Source organism: Pan paniscus, chromosome 20 (genome assembly GCF_029289425.2).
Source record: "Pan paniscus chromosome 20, NHGRI_mPanPan1-v2.0_pri, whole genome shotgun sequence".
NCBI classification, from domain to species: domain Eukaryota; kingdom Metazoa; phylum Chordata; class Mammalia; order Primates; family Hominidae; genus Pan; species Pan paniscus.
In genome coordinates, this window is record NC_073269.2 from 12,731,193 (window position 1) to 12,745,663 (window position 14,471).

Genomic DNA, 14,471 nt, shown 5'->3' on the forward strand with positions numbered 1-14,471 from the left:
ACAGAGGGAGATCTGTTTCTAAAAACAAAATAAAACAAACAGAAACAACAACAACAAAAAACCTGAGACAAACTGAAATGGACATACAATATACCTAAACCAATGAAAGCAGCAAAAGTGGTTCTAAGAGGGAACTTTATAGCAATAAATAAATGCCTACATAAAAAAGAAGAAAGATCTTTCAAATAACCAAATTCTCTTTAAAAAGAGGTAACTGGAGGCTGGGCATGGTGGCTCAAGCCTGTAATCCCAGCACTTTGGGAGGCCAATGCTGGCAGGTCACTTGAGGTCAGGAGTTCGAGACCAGCCTGGGCAACATAGTGAAATGTAGTCTCTACTAAAAATACAAAAATTAGCCAGGCATGGTGGTGGGCGCCTGTAGTCCCAGCTACTTGGGAGGCTGAGGCAGGAGAATCGCTTCAACCCAGGAGGTGGAGGTTGCAGTAAGCCAAGATCGTGCCACTGCACTCCAGCCTGGGCAACAGAGCAAGACTCTGTCTCGAAAAAAAAAAAAAAGAGGCAGCCGTGGGTACAACAGGAGTCCAGGCCTGGCAGATGGGGCTCCTGGGGTGTGGATTGCTCCCTACAAGACTCGTGACCATGCAGGGCGGTGGGGGCTCATCAGAAGCCAAGAGTCTCATTAGGGACCTGGAGGCACCAGAGTTCAGGAGAGCTGCAGGCAGCTGGGGTCTGATATGCAAAAGTGACTACAGGAGGACCCTCACTTCTGCCCATAGTGTTCTCCCAGTGCCCCTGAGCCTTTGCCGATGACCTCCCAGTCATCTGCTCTATGGCGCTTCACCATTGGGGGACTGTCCTTTTCTTCACAGTATTTAAGAAATAAAAATTAGATTTTCCTGGCCAATAAAAAAAGTAAGTAACTTGACTTCTCTGACCCTCAGTCTCCTCCTTTGCACAGTTGGGCCAATGGTGAGCACCCAGGAGCATCCTTCATCCCACTAGAGGTGCCTGCCACTGGGTAGGGCAGATGTGGTGGTGGCTGGTGCAGGCTTCCCAGAACATCTCATCACCCCTGCCCACCACCTGGCCACTGCAACCAACTGGGCTTGTCTAGAAAGACACCTGCCTACCCACCCAACCCTGCAGGCTCTGGGGTATTGGTCTCTGAATTTAGCTAAGCTACAGGATGGAGACCACCCTCAACTGCTCCCATCATCAGAGATGCAGAACAGAAGTCGGTGGGGGGGGGGCACTTGTTCCCCGCAGCTGTGCTGATTTCACACTGGTGGAGAAGAGGACCCTTGCTGATAGCGGACTGCTCTTTTATTTTTTTATGAGATGGAGTTTTGCCCTTGTCGCTCAGGCTGGAGTGCAATGGCAAGATCTTGGCTCACTGCAACTTCCACTTCCTGGGTTCAAGCAATTCTCCCGCCTCAGCCTCCCAAGTAGCTGGGATTACAGGTGCGCACCACCATGCCTGGCTTTTTTTTTTTTTTTTGGTATTTTTAGTAGAGATGGGGTTTCACCATGTTGGCCAGGCTGATCTCGAACTCCTGACCTCAGGTGATCCGCCCGCCTCGGCCTCCCAAAGTGCTGGGATTACAAGTGTGAACCACTGCTCCCGGCCGATAGCGGATTACTCTTAATGCCCCCAGCTGCTGCAGGAGTGGAAGAGGCCAGTCCAGCCCCGACTGTGAAGGTCTGGCCTTTACTCAAAGCAACTGTGGTCCTCAGAACTCCGGGTTTTAACTCGGGGCCTGAACTCCGGGATCATCCCGTTTCTTGCTCCAACCCCTGGGTCCCAGGTCCCCAGCGCGCCCACCCCAGTGCACCTTGCATGCTGGTCCCTGGAGGACCCCCTTACTGGGAACCCCTCCTCCCCGTGAAGGCTGCCGGTGGGACAAACAGTGAGGGGTGACGCAGGGAGGGAGACTCACGTTGGGGACCTCCCCCAAGTCTGGGTAACACCGTCTTGGCCGCGGCCCGCGGGTTGGGAAGGTAGGGGGCAGTGAGCCGTAGCGGAGAGGCTGGCCCCAGCCCGCCACGCCGCTTCCCCACGCTCGCAGCCACGCGGAGCCGCGTCCCGGTCCAGCCTCACCCACCCAGAGCAAGAGGCGGAGGAACTGGAACAGCGCCCGGGCCCGTGGGCTGCCACTGGCCGCAGCAACGGGACGGGTGAGAGCACCTGCCCCCGACGCGTCTTAGCTGCTCTGGTGGGGCGGGGCTGACCGTGCAAGCCCCGCCCCAGTCTAAGCCCCTCCTACAAAGCCCTGTCCCTTACCATAAGCGCCAGCTGACAGGCTCCGCCCACTGTCTTAAATCCCACTCACTCTGCCCTGCCCCTGACTCGGAGCCATATACCAAGCCCCGCCCATAGCCATAAGCCACGCCCACCCAGCCCTGCCCCTGGGCTCTAAGTGTCATTTATCTAGTCACGTCCCCGGCTAGAAGCCACACCCACCAGGCCCGGCCCCAGCTCTAAGCCCCACTCACCCGGCCATGTGGTTTGGGACAGGGAAGTAGGCTAGGGGCCGCCGCCTCTGGGCTCCCAGTGGAAGGCAGAAATGAGAAAGGAGTTTAGGGTGTGATAAATACCCACAGAGGTCAGATGTAGCTATGGATGCAGGCGATAAAAAGTTTAAAGCAATCAGCTGTGCGACCTCTGCAGCGCTCCTTTCGCCCTCCCTAATCTTCACCTCGTGTCTCCCCTAGTCCCTGTCTCCTGGCTGGGTCCTGCTGCCCCAGGGAAAGAAGACATGCCTTCTCCCATCCTGGCTAACACGGTGAAACCCCGTCTCTACTAAAAATACAAAAAATTAGCCGGGCGTGGTGGCGGGCGCCTGTAGTCCCAGCTACTCGGGAGGCTGAGGCAGGAGAATGGCGTGAACCCAGGAGACGGAGCTTGCAGTGAGCCAAGATCGCGCCACCGCACTCCAGCCTGGGCAAAAGAGCGAGACTCCGTCTCAGAAGAAAAAAAAAAAAAGACATGCCTTCTCGGTGAATGTTGCTTTGCTTCCTGAGGGCATGGCTACCCGGGGCTCCTGGCTTTTCTTCCAAAAACAAAACCTTTCTTCCATTTTTTCTTTTTCTTTTCTTTTCTTTTTTTTTTTTTTTGAGACAGAGTTTCACTCTTGTCGCCCAGGCTGGAATGCAATGGCCCAATCTCGGCTCACTGCAACCTCCGCCTCCCGGGTTCCAGCGATTCTCCTGCCTCAGCCTCCTGAGTAGCTGGAATTACAGGTGCCCCCCACCACACTCGGGTAATTAAAGAGATGGGGTTTTGCCATGTTGGCCAGGCTGGTCTCGAACTCCTGACCTCAGAGGATCCGCCCGCCTCGGCCTCCCAAAGTGCTGGTATTACAGGTGTGAGCCACTGTGTCCAGCCACCGGTTTTTTTTCCATTTTTTGAGACAGGGTCTTGCTCTGTTGCCCAGGCTGGAGTGCAGTGGCATGATCACAGCTCACTGCAGCCTCAACCTCCAAGGCTCAAGCAATCCTCACACCTCAGCCTCCTGAGTGGCTGGGACTACAGGTATGCACTACTACGTCGGGCTAATTTTTTAAAAAAATTTTGTAGTGACGCAGGTCTCTCTATATTGCCCGGGGTGGTCTTGAGCTCCTGGGCTCAAGCGATCCTCTGGCCTTGGCCTCCCAAAGTGTTGGGCTTACAGACATGAGCCACCATGCCTGGCCTAGAGAGTTTCTTTCTTGTTGGGGTTGTTCACCGGTGGGAGGTGCACCACTGTGCCGTGCTGACTATATTCATAGAGTTATGTAACCATCACTCTCATCTAATTTCAGAACAAAAGGAAACCCATACCCTCTCACAGTCAGTCCTTCATTCTCCCCTCCCCCCATCCTGTGGCCACCGCTAATTTACTTTCTGTTTCTATGGATTTGCCTGTGATCACAACCAGAGGATTTCTGTGACATGCTAAGTTACCTAACCATGGTGTGGAAGGAGAGAGAAATGGAGTGAAGTCGGGGACCCACCAGGGAACACGTGGCTTGAGGGCGGGGGGAGCGTGAAGGTAAAGGCTTGTTTGGGGGCTCAAGGCAGTCTGAGCCTTGTTCGCAGGCAGCCAGTGTCCACCAGGTGTGTGCAGGTGAGGGAAACAGGGGAAAAAGGGCCCTTTCTGGAGACAGTAGGGGTGCTGGCTGGGAGGCCTGGGATGGGGAGTGGGGAGGCAAGGGGGCCTGTGGGTTGAGGTTGGAGCTTGCTGTAGAAGAGGGAGAATTCCAGAGGCTGAGAGTGCAGGTGGAGAGGAGGAGGAAGGCAGGAGGGCGGGCAGGGGGTGGCTGGGTGGGGCTCCGTCTATAAAGAGTGAAGCTCAGAGTGTTGGTCCTGCAGATGGGACAGCTTGGCCTACAGCCCGGCAGGCATCAGCTCCCTTGACCCAGTGGATATCGGTGAGTCTTTTCCTTGAACATAGATGAACAGCTTGTCCCTCCAGCACAACTTGTTCCTACTTTATACAACCTCCTTCCCTTGCCATATGCCTGGGGCTTAAGAGGGGGGATGTTCCCAGTACCCACTCCCCTCCTCTTCCTCAGTCCTTACCACTTCCCTCCACGACCCCAGGTGGCCCCGTTATTCATCCAGGTGCCCAGGGAGGAGGACCCGCCTGCAGCATGAACCTGTGGCTCCTGGCCTGCCTGGTGGCCGGCTTCCTGGGAGCCTGGGCCCCCGCTGTCCACACCCAAGGTACTGTGTCTGGCAATGCCTACCCGCAAGTGCCCCTCTCCCCATGCCCCTACCCCACCTCTTTTGTCTCTTATCTCCTCTGGAAGTCTCCCCAATCCCATCTCCACTGAATTCTCCTGCTCCTGACATGCAGGAACTCCTGGCGTTTGGTTAGCTCTTGGGATGGGGTCGGGGAGATGGAGAGTCCCCAGTTCCTTCTTTGAGAGCCCCATGGAGTCTTTTGCAAGACTCCCAAAGATGTGAGGGAGCAGAGGGTGGCTTCCAGCTGTGGGCAAAGCCAGTTACTGCCAGGGATGTATTGTAGAATCCTAATCCTGCCGAGCCAGGGGTGGGGTTGGAGATCAGGGCCCTGGAGACTGACAGGAGTGGATTCCCATCCTGTTCCCTCCATGGAGTCCAGCTGAGAGTTAGTTGCTCCTAAACCTTTTTTTTTTTTTTTTTTTTTGAGGCAGAGTCTCACTCTGTCGCCCTGGCTGGAGTGCAGTGGCGCGATCTTGGCTCACTGCAACCTCCGCCTCCTGGGCTCAAGCGATCCTTCTGCCTCAGCCTCCCAAGTAGCTGGGACTACAGGCGTGTGCTACCATGCCCGGCTAATTTTTGTATTTTTTAGTAGAGATGGGGTTTCACTATGTTGGCCAGAGTAGTCTCGATCTCCTGATCTCAGGCGATCCGCCTGCCTCAGCCTCCCAAAGTGCTAGGATTACAGGTATGAGCCACTGTGCCCGGCTTCCTAAACCTTTAGGAGCCTCCGTTTCGTCAGCTGCAAAGTGGGAATCTAAAATTCCCACTGCATGGCTCTGACTTGAGGGTCCAGTGAGCTCATGCCTGCAAAAGACTAGGCCTCATGTCTGGCGGCGGCAATAGTAACTGTTCCTGTTATTAATAGGGAACTCTTTCCTTCTTCCCCACTCCCTACCGCAGAGCAAGCACTTGAGGATTTCAGTCGCCAAAGGACAATTCCTGGGCCTGGGGTGTCCCCACGGGAGCCCTGACACTGGGTCCTACATCCTCTGAGTTTCAGCAGCTGGCCAAAGCAGGGTCCCTGGCTGGGTGGCAGACCCAGGGCCCCACCCTCCTGCCCTGTCTGCCCCCACCTGACCCACCTGCCCCTCGGCTGGGTCTGATGGGTCCAAGTCCTTGGCCTTTGCCCGGGAAGGGGGTTGGGCTGTGGTCTGATTGTTTTGCCATCAGAGCCAGGCCCAGCCCAGCCCTTTGATCCTGGCCTCCAGCCTTGGGAACTACCTGCCTGGCACTGCAGTCAGAGGTTCCAACAGAATGCGCTGCCCCTTGCCCTCAGAGGCCGAGGTGGGGAGACACCTGGAGGGCTCGAGTCCTCCCTTTCCCTGCTCCTGCTGAGCTGGGCTCTGCAGGGACTCAGACTCGGCCTCTGGAGGTTAGTTCTGGCAGAGGTGAGATCGCAGAGAACTCCAAAGGCCATTTAGGCAGAGAATTGCACCCCAGCTTCCTCCACTATCTCATCAGCTCATCCTCGGCTCATTCATTCCACCTGCTCATCCCCCCAGAACTTTCTGGCAGCATCACCTCCTCCTCTGGGCACCTCCCACAGTGCCTGTGCTTCCCCCTTTCTGCAGAGATCAGTTTCCCGGGAGCTCCCTGAAGACAACACTAGGTCTAATTCATCTGTGTGTTTCATCTCTGCTTGTCTAGACAATTGACATTTACTGAGAGCTTTTTACTTTGTATTAAAACAATTTTTTGTTTGTTTGGTTGGTGTTTTGTTTTGTTTCATTGAGACAGAGTTTTGCTATTGTCGCCCAGGCTGGAGTGCAATGGCGCGATCTCGGCTCACTGCAACCTCCACCTCCTGGGTTCAAGTGATTCTCCTGCCTCAGCCTCCAGAGTAGCTGGGATTAAAAGCGCCCACTATCAGCCAGGCACAGTGGCTCACGCCTGTAATCCCAGCACTTTGAGAGGCCAAGGCGGGTGGATCATAAGGTCAAGAGATCAAGACCATCCTGGCCAACATGGTGAAACCCCATCTCTACTAAAAATACAAAAATTAGCTGGTCGTGGTGGCGGGCGCCTGCAATCCCAGCTACTCGGGAGGCTGAGGCAGGAGAATCGCTTGAACCCGGGAGGCAGAGGTTGCAGTGAGCTGAAATTGAGCCACTGCACTCCAGCCTGGGCGACAGAGTGGGACTCTGAAAAAAAAAAAGGCGCCCACGACCATGCCTGGCTAATTTTTTTTTTTTTTTTTTTTTTTTTTTTGAGACGGTGTCTCATTCTGTCGTCCAGGCTGGAGTGCGGTGGCGCGATCTCGGCTCACTGCAAGCTCCGCCTCCCGGGTTCACGCCATTCTCCTGCCTCAGCCTCCCAAGTAGCTGGGACTCCAGACACCCACCACCACGCCCAGCTAATTTTTATATTTTTAGTAGAGACGGGGTTTCACCGTGTTAGCCAGGATGGTCTCAATCTCCTGACCTCATGATCCGCCCACCTTGGCCTCCCAAAGTGCTGGGATTAAAGGCATGAGCCACCGCGCCCGGCCTAATTTTTGTATTTTTTAGTAGAGACGGGGTTTCACCATATTGGCCAGGCTGGTCTCAAACTCCTGACCTCAGGTGATCCACCCACCTCAGCCTCCCAAAGTGCTCAGATTACAGGCGTGAGCCACCGCGCCCAGCCTAATTTTTGTATTTTTTAGTAGAGACGGGTTTTCACCATATTGGCCAGGCTAGTCTCAAACTCCTGACCTCAGGTGATCCACCTACCTCAGACTCCCAAAGTGCTGGGTTTACAGGCATGAGCCACTGTGCTGAGCTGCCAACCAGCTCATTTTTAGGAGGGAGAACTTGGCTGGGGAGGGGTGGTATTGGCCCCTCCTCACAGTGCACCTGCACTCTGAGTCACCCTTTTCCCCAGAGCAGGAGTAGAGGTGGCCTTGGTCCCTTCATTTGCTGGTTCCACACCCTTCCCAGCCGGGACCCAAGGGTCCTCTCCAACCTCTGGCTGTCCCAATATCCAGGGATAAGGGGTGAGCCAGGAGGCTTTTTCTTTCCTAAGGCTGTTCCTCAGCCTCTGCCGGGCCTGGAAGGGTTGTGGTATGAGCAGACAGGTATGCAGACAGGTGCCCTTGCCTGTGGCTGGCCCTGCCAAGTTAACATGCAAGGGTGCGAGTGTCTGGGAGGCTGTGTGGTTGCAGGTGTCTTTGAGGACTGCTGCCTGGCCTACCACTACCCCATTGGGTGGGCTGTGCTCCGGCGCGCCTGGACTTACCGGATCCAGGAGGTGAGCGGGAGCTGCAATCTGCCTGCTGCGATGTGAGTGGGGCCGTGGGGGCTGGGGGGGTGGGGTGCACACACAGCCTTGCTGCCAGCCTACACCCTAACCTGGGCACCCCACTCTGCTCACCACAGATTCTACCTCCCCAAGAGACACAGGAAGGTGTGTGGGAACCCCAAAAGCAGGGAGGTGCAGAAAGCCATGAAGCTCCTGGATGCTCGAAATAAGGTTTTTGCAAAGCTCCGCCACAACACGCAGACCTTCCAAGGTGGGCAAGACCTCTGCTGGGCATCTAGGGGGCCTGCCCTCCCTGCCTGCAAGCCCATGTGTGGTTCAGACCCCGAGGGAGGGAATTGGAGACCAGAATACTGACACCTGCCTGAACCCCAAACAAAGCCAGTTGGTGGTGAGTGGGGCACCAAGTGAATGACCAACGGATTGAGTCATTGTCCAGTTTTTGTTTCTGGAGATGGGGTCTTGCTCTGTTGCCCAGGCTGGAGTGTAGTAGCATGATCATAGCTCACTGCGGCCTCAAACTTGTGGGTTCAAGCAATCCTCCCACTTCAGATTCCCCAAGTAGCTGGGATTACAAGTGTGTGCCACCAGTCCAGCTCTTTTATTATTATTATTATTTTGAGACAGAGTCTTACTGTGTCACCCACGCTGGAGTGCAATGGCGCCATCACAGCTCACTGAAGCCTTGACCTCCCAGGCTCAAGCAATCCTCCTACCTCAGCATCCTGAGTAGCTGGGACTACAGGCATGCTCCACTAATCCAGCGTATTATTATTTTATTTTTTATTTTTATTTTTTGAGATGGAGTCTTGCTGTGTCATCCAGGCTGGAGTGCAGTGGCACGATCTCGGCTCACTGCAACCTCTGCCTCCTGAATTCAAGCGATTCTCCTGCCTCAGCCCCCTAAGTAGCAGGAGCACAGGCTCACGCCACCATGCCTGGCTAATTTTTATATTTTTAGTACAGACGGGGTTTCACCATGTTGGCCAGGCTGGTCTCCAACTCCTGACCTCAGATGATCTGCCTGCCTTGGCCTCCCAAAGTACTGGGATTATAGGCATGAACCACCATGCCTGGCTCCAGCTTATTATTATTATTATTATTATTATTATTATTATTATTATTATTATTATTTTGAGACAGGGTTTTACTCTTATCACCCAGGCTGGAGTGCAGTGGCAAAATCACAACTCACTGCAGCCTTGTGTTCCTGGGCTCAAGCAATCCTCCCACGTCAGCCTCCCAAGTAGCTGGGATTACAGGCACACACCACCATGCCTGGGTAATTTTTTATTTTCATTTTGCAGAGACAGGTTGTGCCATGTTGCCCAGGCTGGACTTGAACCCCTGGACTCAAGCAATCCACCTGCCTTGGCCTCCCAAAGTGCTGGGACTACAGGCATGAGCCACTGCACCCAGCCAGTCCAGCTCTTTTAATCAGGACACTTTCCACTGGTACAGATGGAAAGCTCAAGCACATGGGAGACTCATTGGCTTAAATAACCAGTCAACAGCTTCAGGCTTAGCTGGATCCAGGAGCTCAAAGGATGATGGCAGAGCTCTTGCTTATTTCTCTCTCCATTTCTCCAGCAGGCCCTCATGCTGTAAAGAAGTTGAGTTCTGGAAGCTCCAAGTTATCATCGTCCAAGTTTAGCAATCCCATCAGCAGCAGCAAGAGGAATGTCTCCCTCCTGATATCAGCTAATTCAGGTAAGGACTCTTGGTCATGTGACTGTCTCCCATCCATCACCTTTGCTGAGGGTTGAGGGCTCATGATTGGCTCACACTGGGACAGGAGATTCACCTCCAGGACCAAGGAGGGGTGGTTGTGTGGTCAGTGCCGCAGATTCACAGGGGAGGGTCCTCGGTGGCTGTCCACTGCTGTGACTCAGCCCAAAGACACTACAGCAAGTGAGAAAGTGAAGCCCCAGGGGAGTGGCCCAAGAGCTCCAGGGCCCCCCAAACCCAGCAATTCTCCAGCAGGGACCGGGTGGGTGTCCTGTAATTCTATTGAATTCTGACATTGTGTGTGTGTCTCTCTCTATATATATACATATGAAATATATATAAGTAAATATATAAAATATAAATATATATAATATATAAGTAAATATATAAAATATAAATATATATTATATATAAGTAAATATATAATATATAAATATATATTATATATAAGTAAATATATAATATATAAATATATAAGTAAATATATTATATATAGTATATAAATAATATATAATATATAAATACATATAATATATAAAAATAATATATAATATATAAATATATATAATATATATAAATAATATATAATATAAAGTATATATAATGTATAAATAATATATAATATATAAATATATATATTTATTATTATTTTTTTTTGAGATGGAGTCTTGCTCTGGTGCCCAGGCTGGAGTGCAGTGGCGCAATCTTGGCTCACTGCAAGCTCCACCTCCCGGGTTCACGCCATTCTCCTGCCTCAGCCTCCCGAGTAGCTGGGACTACAGACGCCCGCCACCACGCTGGGCTAATTTTTTGTATTTTTAGTAGAGACGGGGTTTCACCATGTTAGCCAGGATGGTCTCGATCTCCTGACCTCGTGACCCACCCGCCTTGGCCTCCCAAAGTGCTAACATTACAGGCGTGAGCCACTGCGCCCAGCCTAAATATATATGATATATAAATATATAATATAAATATATAAATATATAATATAAATATATGTAATATATAAACATATATGTAATATATAAATAATATATAATATATATAATATATAATATATAAATATATATAATATATAATATATAAATATATATTATATATAATTAATTTTTTTTTATGGCAGGGTCTCACTCTGTTGCTGAGGCTGGAGTGCAGTGGTGCCATCTCGGCTCACTGCAACCTCCGCCTCCAGGGTTCAGGCGATTCTTGTGCCTCAGCCACCCAAGTAGCTGGGATTACAGGCATGCATCACCACGTCTGGCTAATTTTCATATATTTATTAGAGATGGGGTTTCGTCATGTTGCTTAGGCTGGTCTCTAACTTCTGGCCTCAAGCAATTCTCCCACCTCGGCCCCTCAAAGTGCTGGGATTGCAGGCATGAGCCACTGTGTCCAGCTGACATTGTCTATCTGGAGGTAGTGACACAATCCACAGGTTAAGGACTCAGTCCCACAAGACTGCCCCCATTTCAGATGCTGGTTGCAAGTAGCAAGTTGTCACTTTATTTCTGACTGATTGTCTGTAAGTCAGGGCTTCCACCTCTGGTTGGATCATTCACTAGAACAGCTCACAGGACTCACGGAAGCGCTCTACTTGTGTTTACCATTTTATTGTAAAAGATTACAAAGGGGCTGGGCATGGTGGCTCACGCCTGTAATCCTAGCACTTTGAGAGGCTGAGGCAGAAGGATCAATTGAGCCCAGGATGGCCGGGCGCGGTGGCTCATGCCTGTAATCCCAGCACTTTGGGAGGCGGAGGTGGGTGGATCACGAGGTCAGGAGATCCAGACCATCCAGGCTAACATGGTGAAACCCCATCTCTACTAAAAATACAAAAAATTAGCTGGGCCTGGTGGCAGGCATCTGTAGTCCCAGCTACTCTGGGGGCTGAGGCAGGAGAATGGCATGAACCTGGGAGGCGGGCCTTGAAGTAAGCCGAGATCAAGCCACTGTGCTCCAGCCTGGGCAAAAGAGCGAGACTCTGTCTCTAAATAAATAAATAAATAATAAAAAAATTGAGCCCAGGAGTTTGAGACCAGCCTGGGAAACATAGCGGGACCCTGTCTCAAGAAAAAAAAAAAAAATTTAAATTAGCTAGTTGTGGTGGCATGCACCTGTAGTTCCAGCTGCTTGGGAGGCTGAGGTGAGAGGATTACTTGAGCCCAGGAGGTAGAGGTTGCAGTGAGCTATGATCATACCATTGGAACTTCAGCCTGGGGGACAAAATGAAACCCTGTCTCGAAAAAAGAATAAAAAGGTATTACAAAGGATAGGGATGAATAAGCCAGATGGAAGAGATGCTTAGGTAGACAAAGACTGGAAGGGACTCAAGTGTAGGAGCTTCTGTTCCCGTGGAGTTGGGGTACACCATGCCTCCCACACACGGATGTGGTCACAAGACCCTGAACCCCATAGTTCAGGCTTTCTTTTTTTCAGAGATGAGGTCTCACTCTCTCCGCCAGGCTGGAGCGCAGTGGCGCAATCGTAGCTCACTGCCTCATTGAGTAGCTAGGACTACATAGCTCACCGCCTCAGCCTCCCGAGTAGCTGGGACTGCAGGCCAGTACCCTCAGCTTACCAGGGATTTTTTTGTTTGTTTGTTTGTTTTTGAGATGGAGTCTTGCTCTGTCGCCCAGGCTGGAGTGCAGTGGCATGATCTTGGCTCACTGCAAGCTCCGCCTCCCGGGTTCACGCCATTCTCCTGCCTCAGCCTCCGGAGTAGCTGGGACTACAGGTGCCCGCCACCACGCCTGGCTAATTTTTTGTATTTTTAGTAGAGACGGGGTTTCACTGTGTTAGCCAGGATGGTCTCGATCTCCTGACCTCATGATCCACCAGCCTCAGCCTCCCAAAGTGCTGGGATTACAGGTGTGAGCCACCATGCCCGGCCTAATTTTTTTTTTTTTTTTTTTTTGAGACAGAGTCTCACTCTGTCACCCAGGTTGGAGTGCATGGCGCAATCAGCTCACTGCAACCTCCGCCTCCAGGGTGGGTTCAGGTGATTCTCCTATCTCAGCCTCCTGAGTAGCTGGGATTATAGGCATGCACCACCACTGCCAACTAATTTTTGTATTTTTAGTAGAGATGGGATTTTGCCATGTTGGGCAGGCTGGTCTTGAACTCCTGACCTCAAGTGATCCGCCCACCTCAACTGTCCAAAGTGCTGGGATTACAGGCGTGAGCCACCGCGCCTGGCCTTCACCAGGGATTTTTATTTTTTTATTTTTTTTATTTTTAGTAGAGACGGCGTTTCACTATGTTGGCCAGGCTCGTCTCAAACTCCTGACCTTGTGATCCACCTGCCTTGGCCTCCCAAAGTTCTGGGATGACAGGCGTGAGCCACCATGCCCAGCCAACCAGGGAATTTTTTAGAAGCTTCATCACATAGGAGTGAAGGATGATTAACTCCATTGCCAACCTTCTTCCCCTTCCTGGAGAATGGGACCAAAAGCTCCAAGTTTCTAATCAATGGCTTGGTCTTGCTGGTGACCAGTCCCCACCCAGAAGCCGACCAAGAGTCACCTCATTAGAATAAAATATGTCCCCATTACCCAGGACACTCCAAGGGATCCAGAGCTCTGTGTCAGAAACAGAATTCAAAGACCAAATATTAGCACAAAAGGCCAGGTGCGGTGGCTCACACCTGTAATCCCAGCACTTTGGGAGGCTGAGGTGGGCAGATCACAAGGTCAAGAGATCAAGACCATCCTGGCTAACACGGTGAAACCCTGTCTCTAAAATACAAAATTAGCTACTAAAAATACAAAATACGAAAATACTAAAAATACAAAAATACAAAAAATACAAAAATTAGCCGGGCATGGTGGTACGCGCCTGTAGTTGCAGCTACTAGGGAGGCTGAGGCAGGAGAATCGCTTGAAGCCTGGAGGCGGAGGTTGCATTGAGCAGAGATTGTGCCACTGCACTCCAGTCTGGCGACAGAGCGAGACTGTCTCAAAAAAAAAAAAAAAAAAAAAGTTAGCATAAAAGATTCTAGCACTCCTATTACTCAGAAATTCACAAGGGTTTTAGGAGCTGTGTGCTAGGGACTGGAGGTAGAGACAAATGCATATAGTTACTATTATTTTACAGCCATCAATTTTACTTCAGCCTCTCTCATTGCTTCTGCAGGACTGTGAGCCGGCTCATTTCTGGGCTCCATCAGCACAGAAGGGGCCGGATCTTTCTCCGATAAAACCGTCGCCCTACAGACCCAGCTGTCCCCACGCCTCTGTCTTTTGGGTCAAGTCTTAATCCCTGCACCTGAGTTGGTCCTCCCTCTGCACCCCCACCACCTCCTGCCCGTCTGGCAACTGGAAAGAGGGAGTTGGCCTGATTTTAAGCCTTTTGCTGCTCCAGGGACCAGCAGCAATCCTGGGCAGCCAGTGGCTCTTGTAGAGAAGACTTAGGATACCTCTCTCACTTTCTGTTTCTTGCCGTCCACCCCGGGCCATGCCAGTGTGTCCCTCTGGGTCCCTCCAAAACTCTGGTCAGTTCAAGGATGCCCCTCCCAGGCTATGCTTTTCTATAACTTTTAAATAAACCTTGGGGGGTGATGGAGTCATTCCTGCCTGTTACATTTCTTTTTTTTTCTTGCCTGTTACATTTCATGATGAGGTGCAAGTTGCTGCTGCCCTGCCCTGGGGTGAAGCCAATGCGATCTTTGCCACCCCAAGCTCTCCTAACAGACGGCTCTCCAGGGGCCAAGCATTGGCCACTGGTTGCAGAATGCACTTCCCAGCTGGTGACCTTAAACCAATTGCTGACTCTCTGGGTACCTCTCAGCTTGTCTGTAGAATAAGAGTCACTGTGCTTGCTC

The 14,471-nt window shown here is 51.5% G+C and overlaps 1 protein-coding gene across 2 annotated transcripts; it reads left to right on the forward strand.

The window, feature by feature from the left end:
* The first annotated feature begins 3,525 nt into the window (after window positions 1–3,525).
* Window positions 3,526–14,402, forward strand: CCL25 (C-C motif chemokine ligand 25). Of its 2 annotated transcripts, none has more exons than XM_008962360.4 (6): window positions 3,526–4,371; window positions 4,544–4,666; window positions 7,830–7,947; window positions 8,044–8,177; window positions 9,515–9,634; window positions 13,784–14,402. In XM_008962360.4, the coding sequence occupies exons 2-6, from the start codon at window positions 4,594–4,596 to the stop codon at window positions 13,789–13,791; spliced, it is 453 nt and encodes a 150-aa protein (XP_008960608.1). In that variant the 5' UTR covers window positions 3,526–4,371; window positions 4,544–4,593; the 3' UTR covers window positions 13,792–14,402. The 2 variants fall into 2 exon arrangements, with proteins under 2 accessions (XP_008960608.1, XP_057156478.1); XM_057300495.2 differs by having other exon boundaries at window positions 9,518–9,634.
* The last annotated feature ends 69 nt before the right edge of the window (window positions 14,403–14,471 follow it).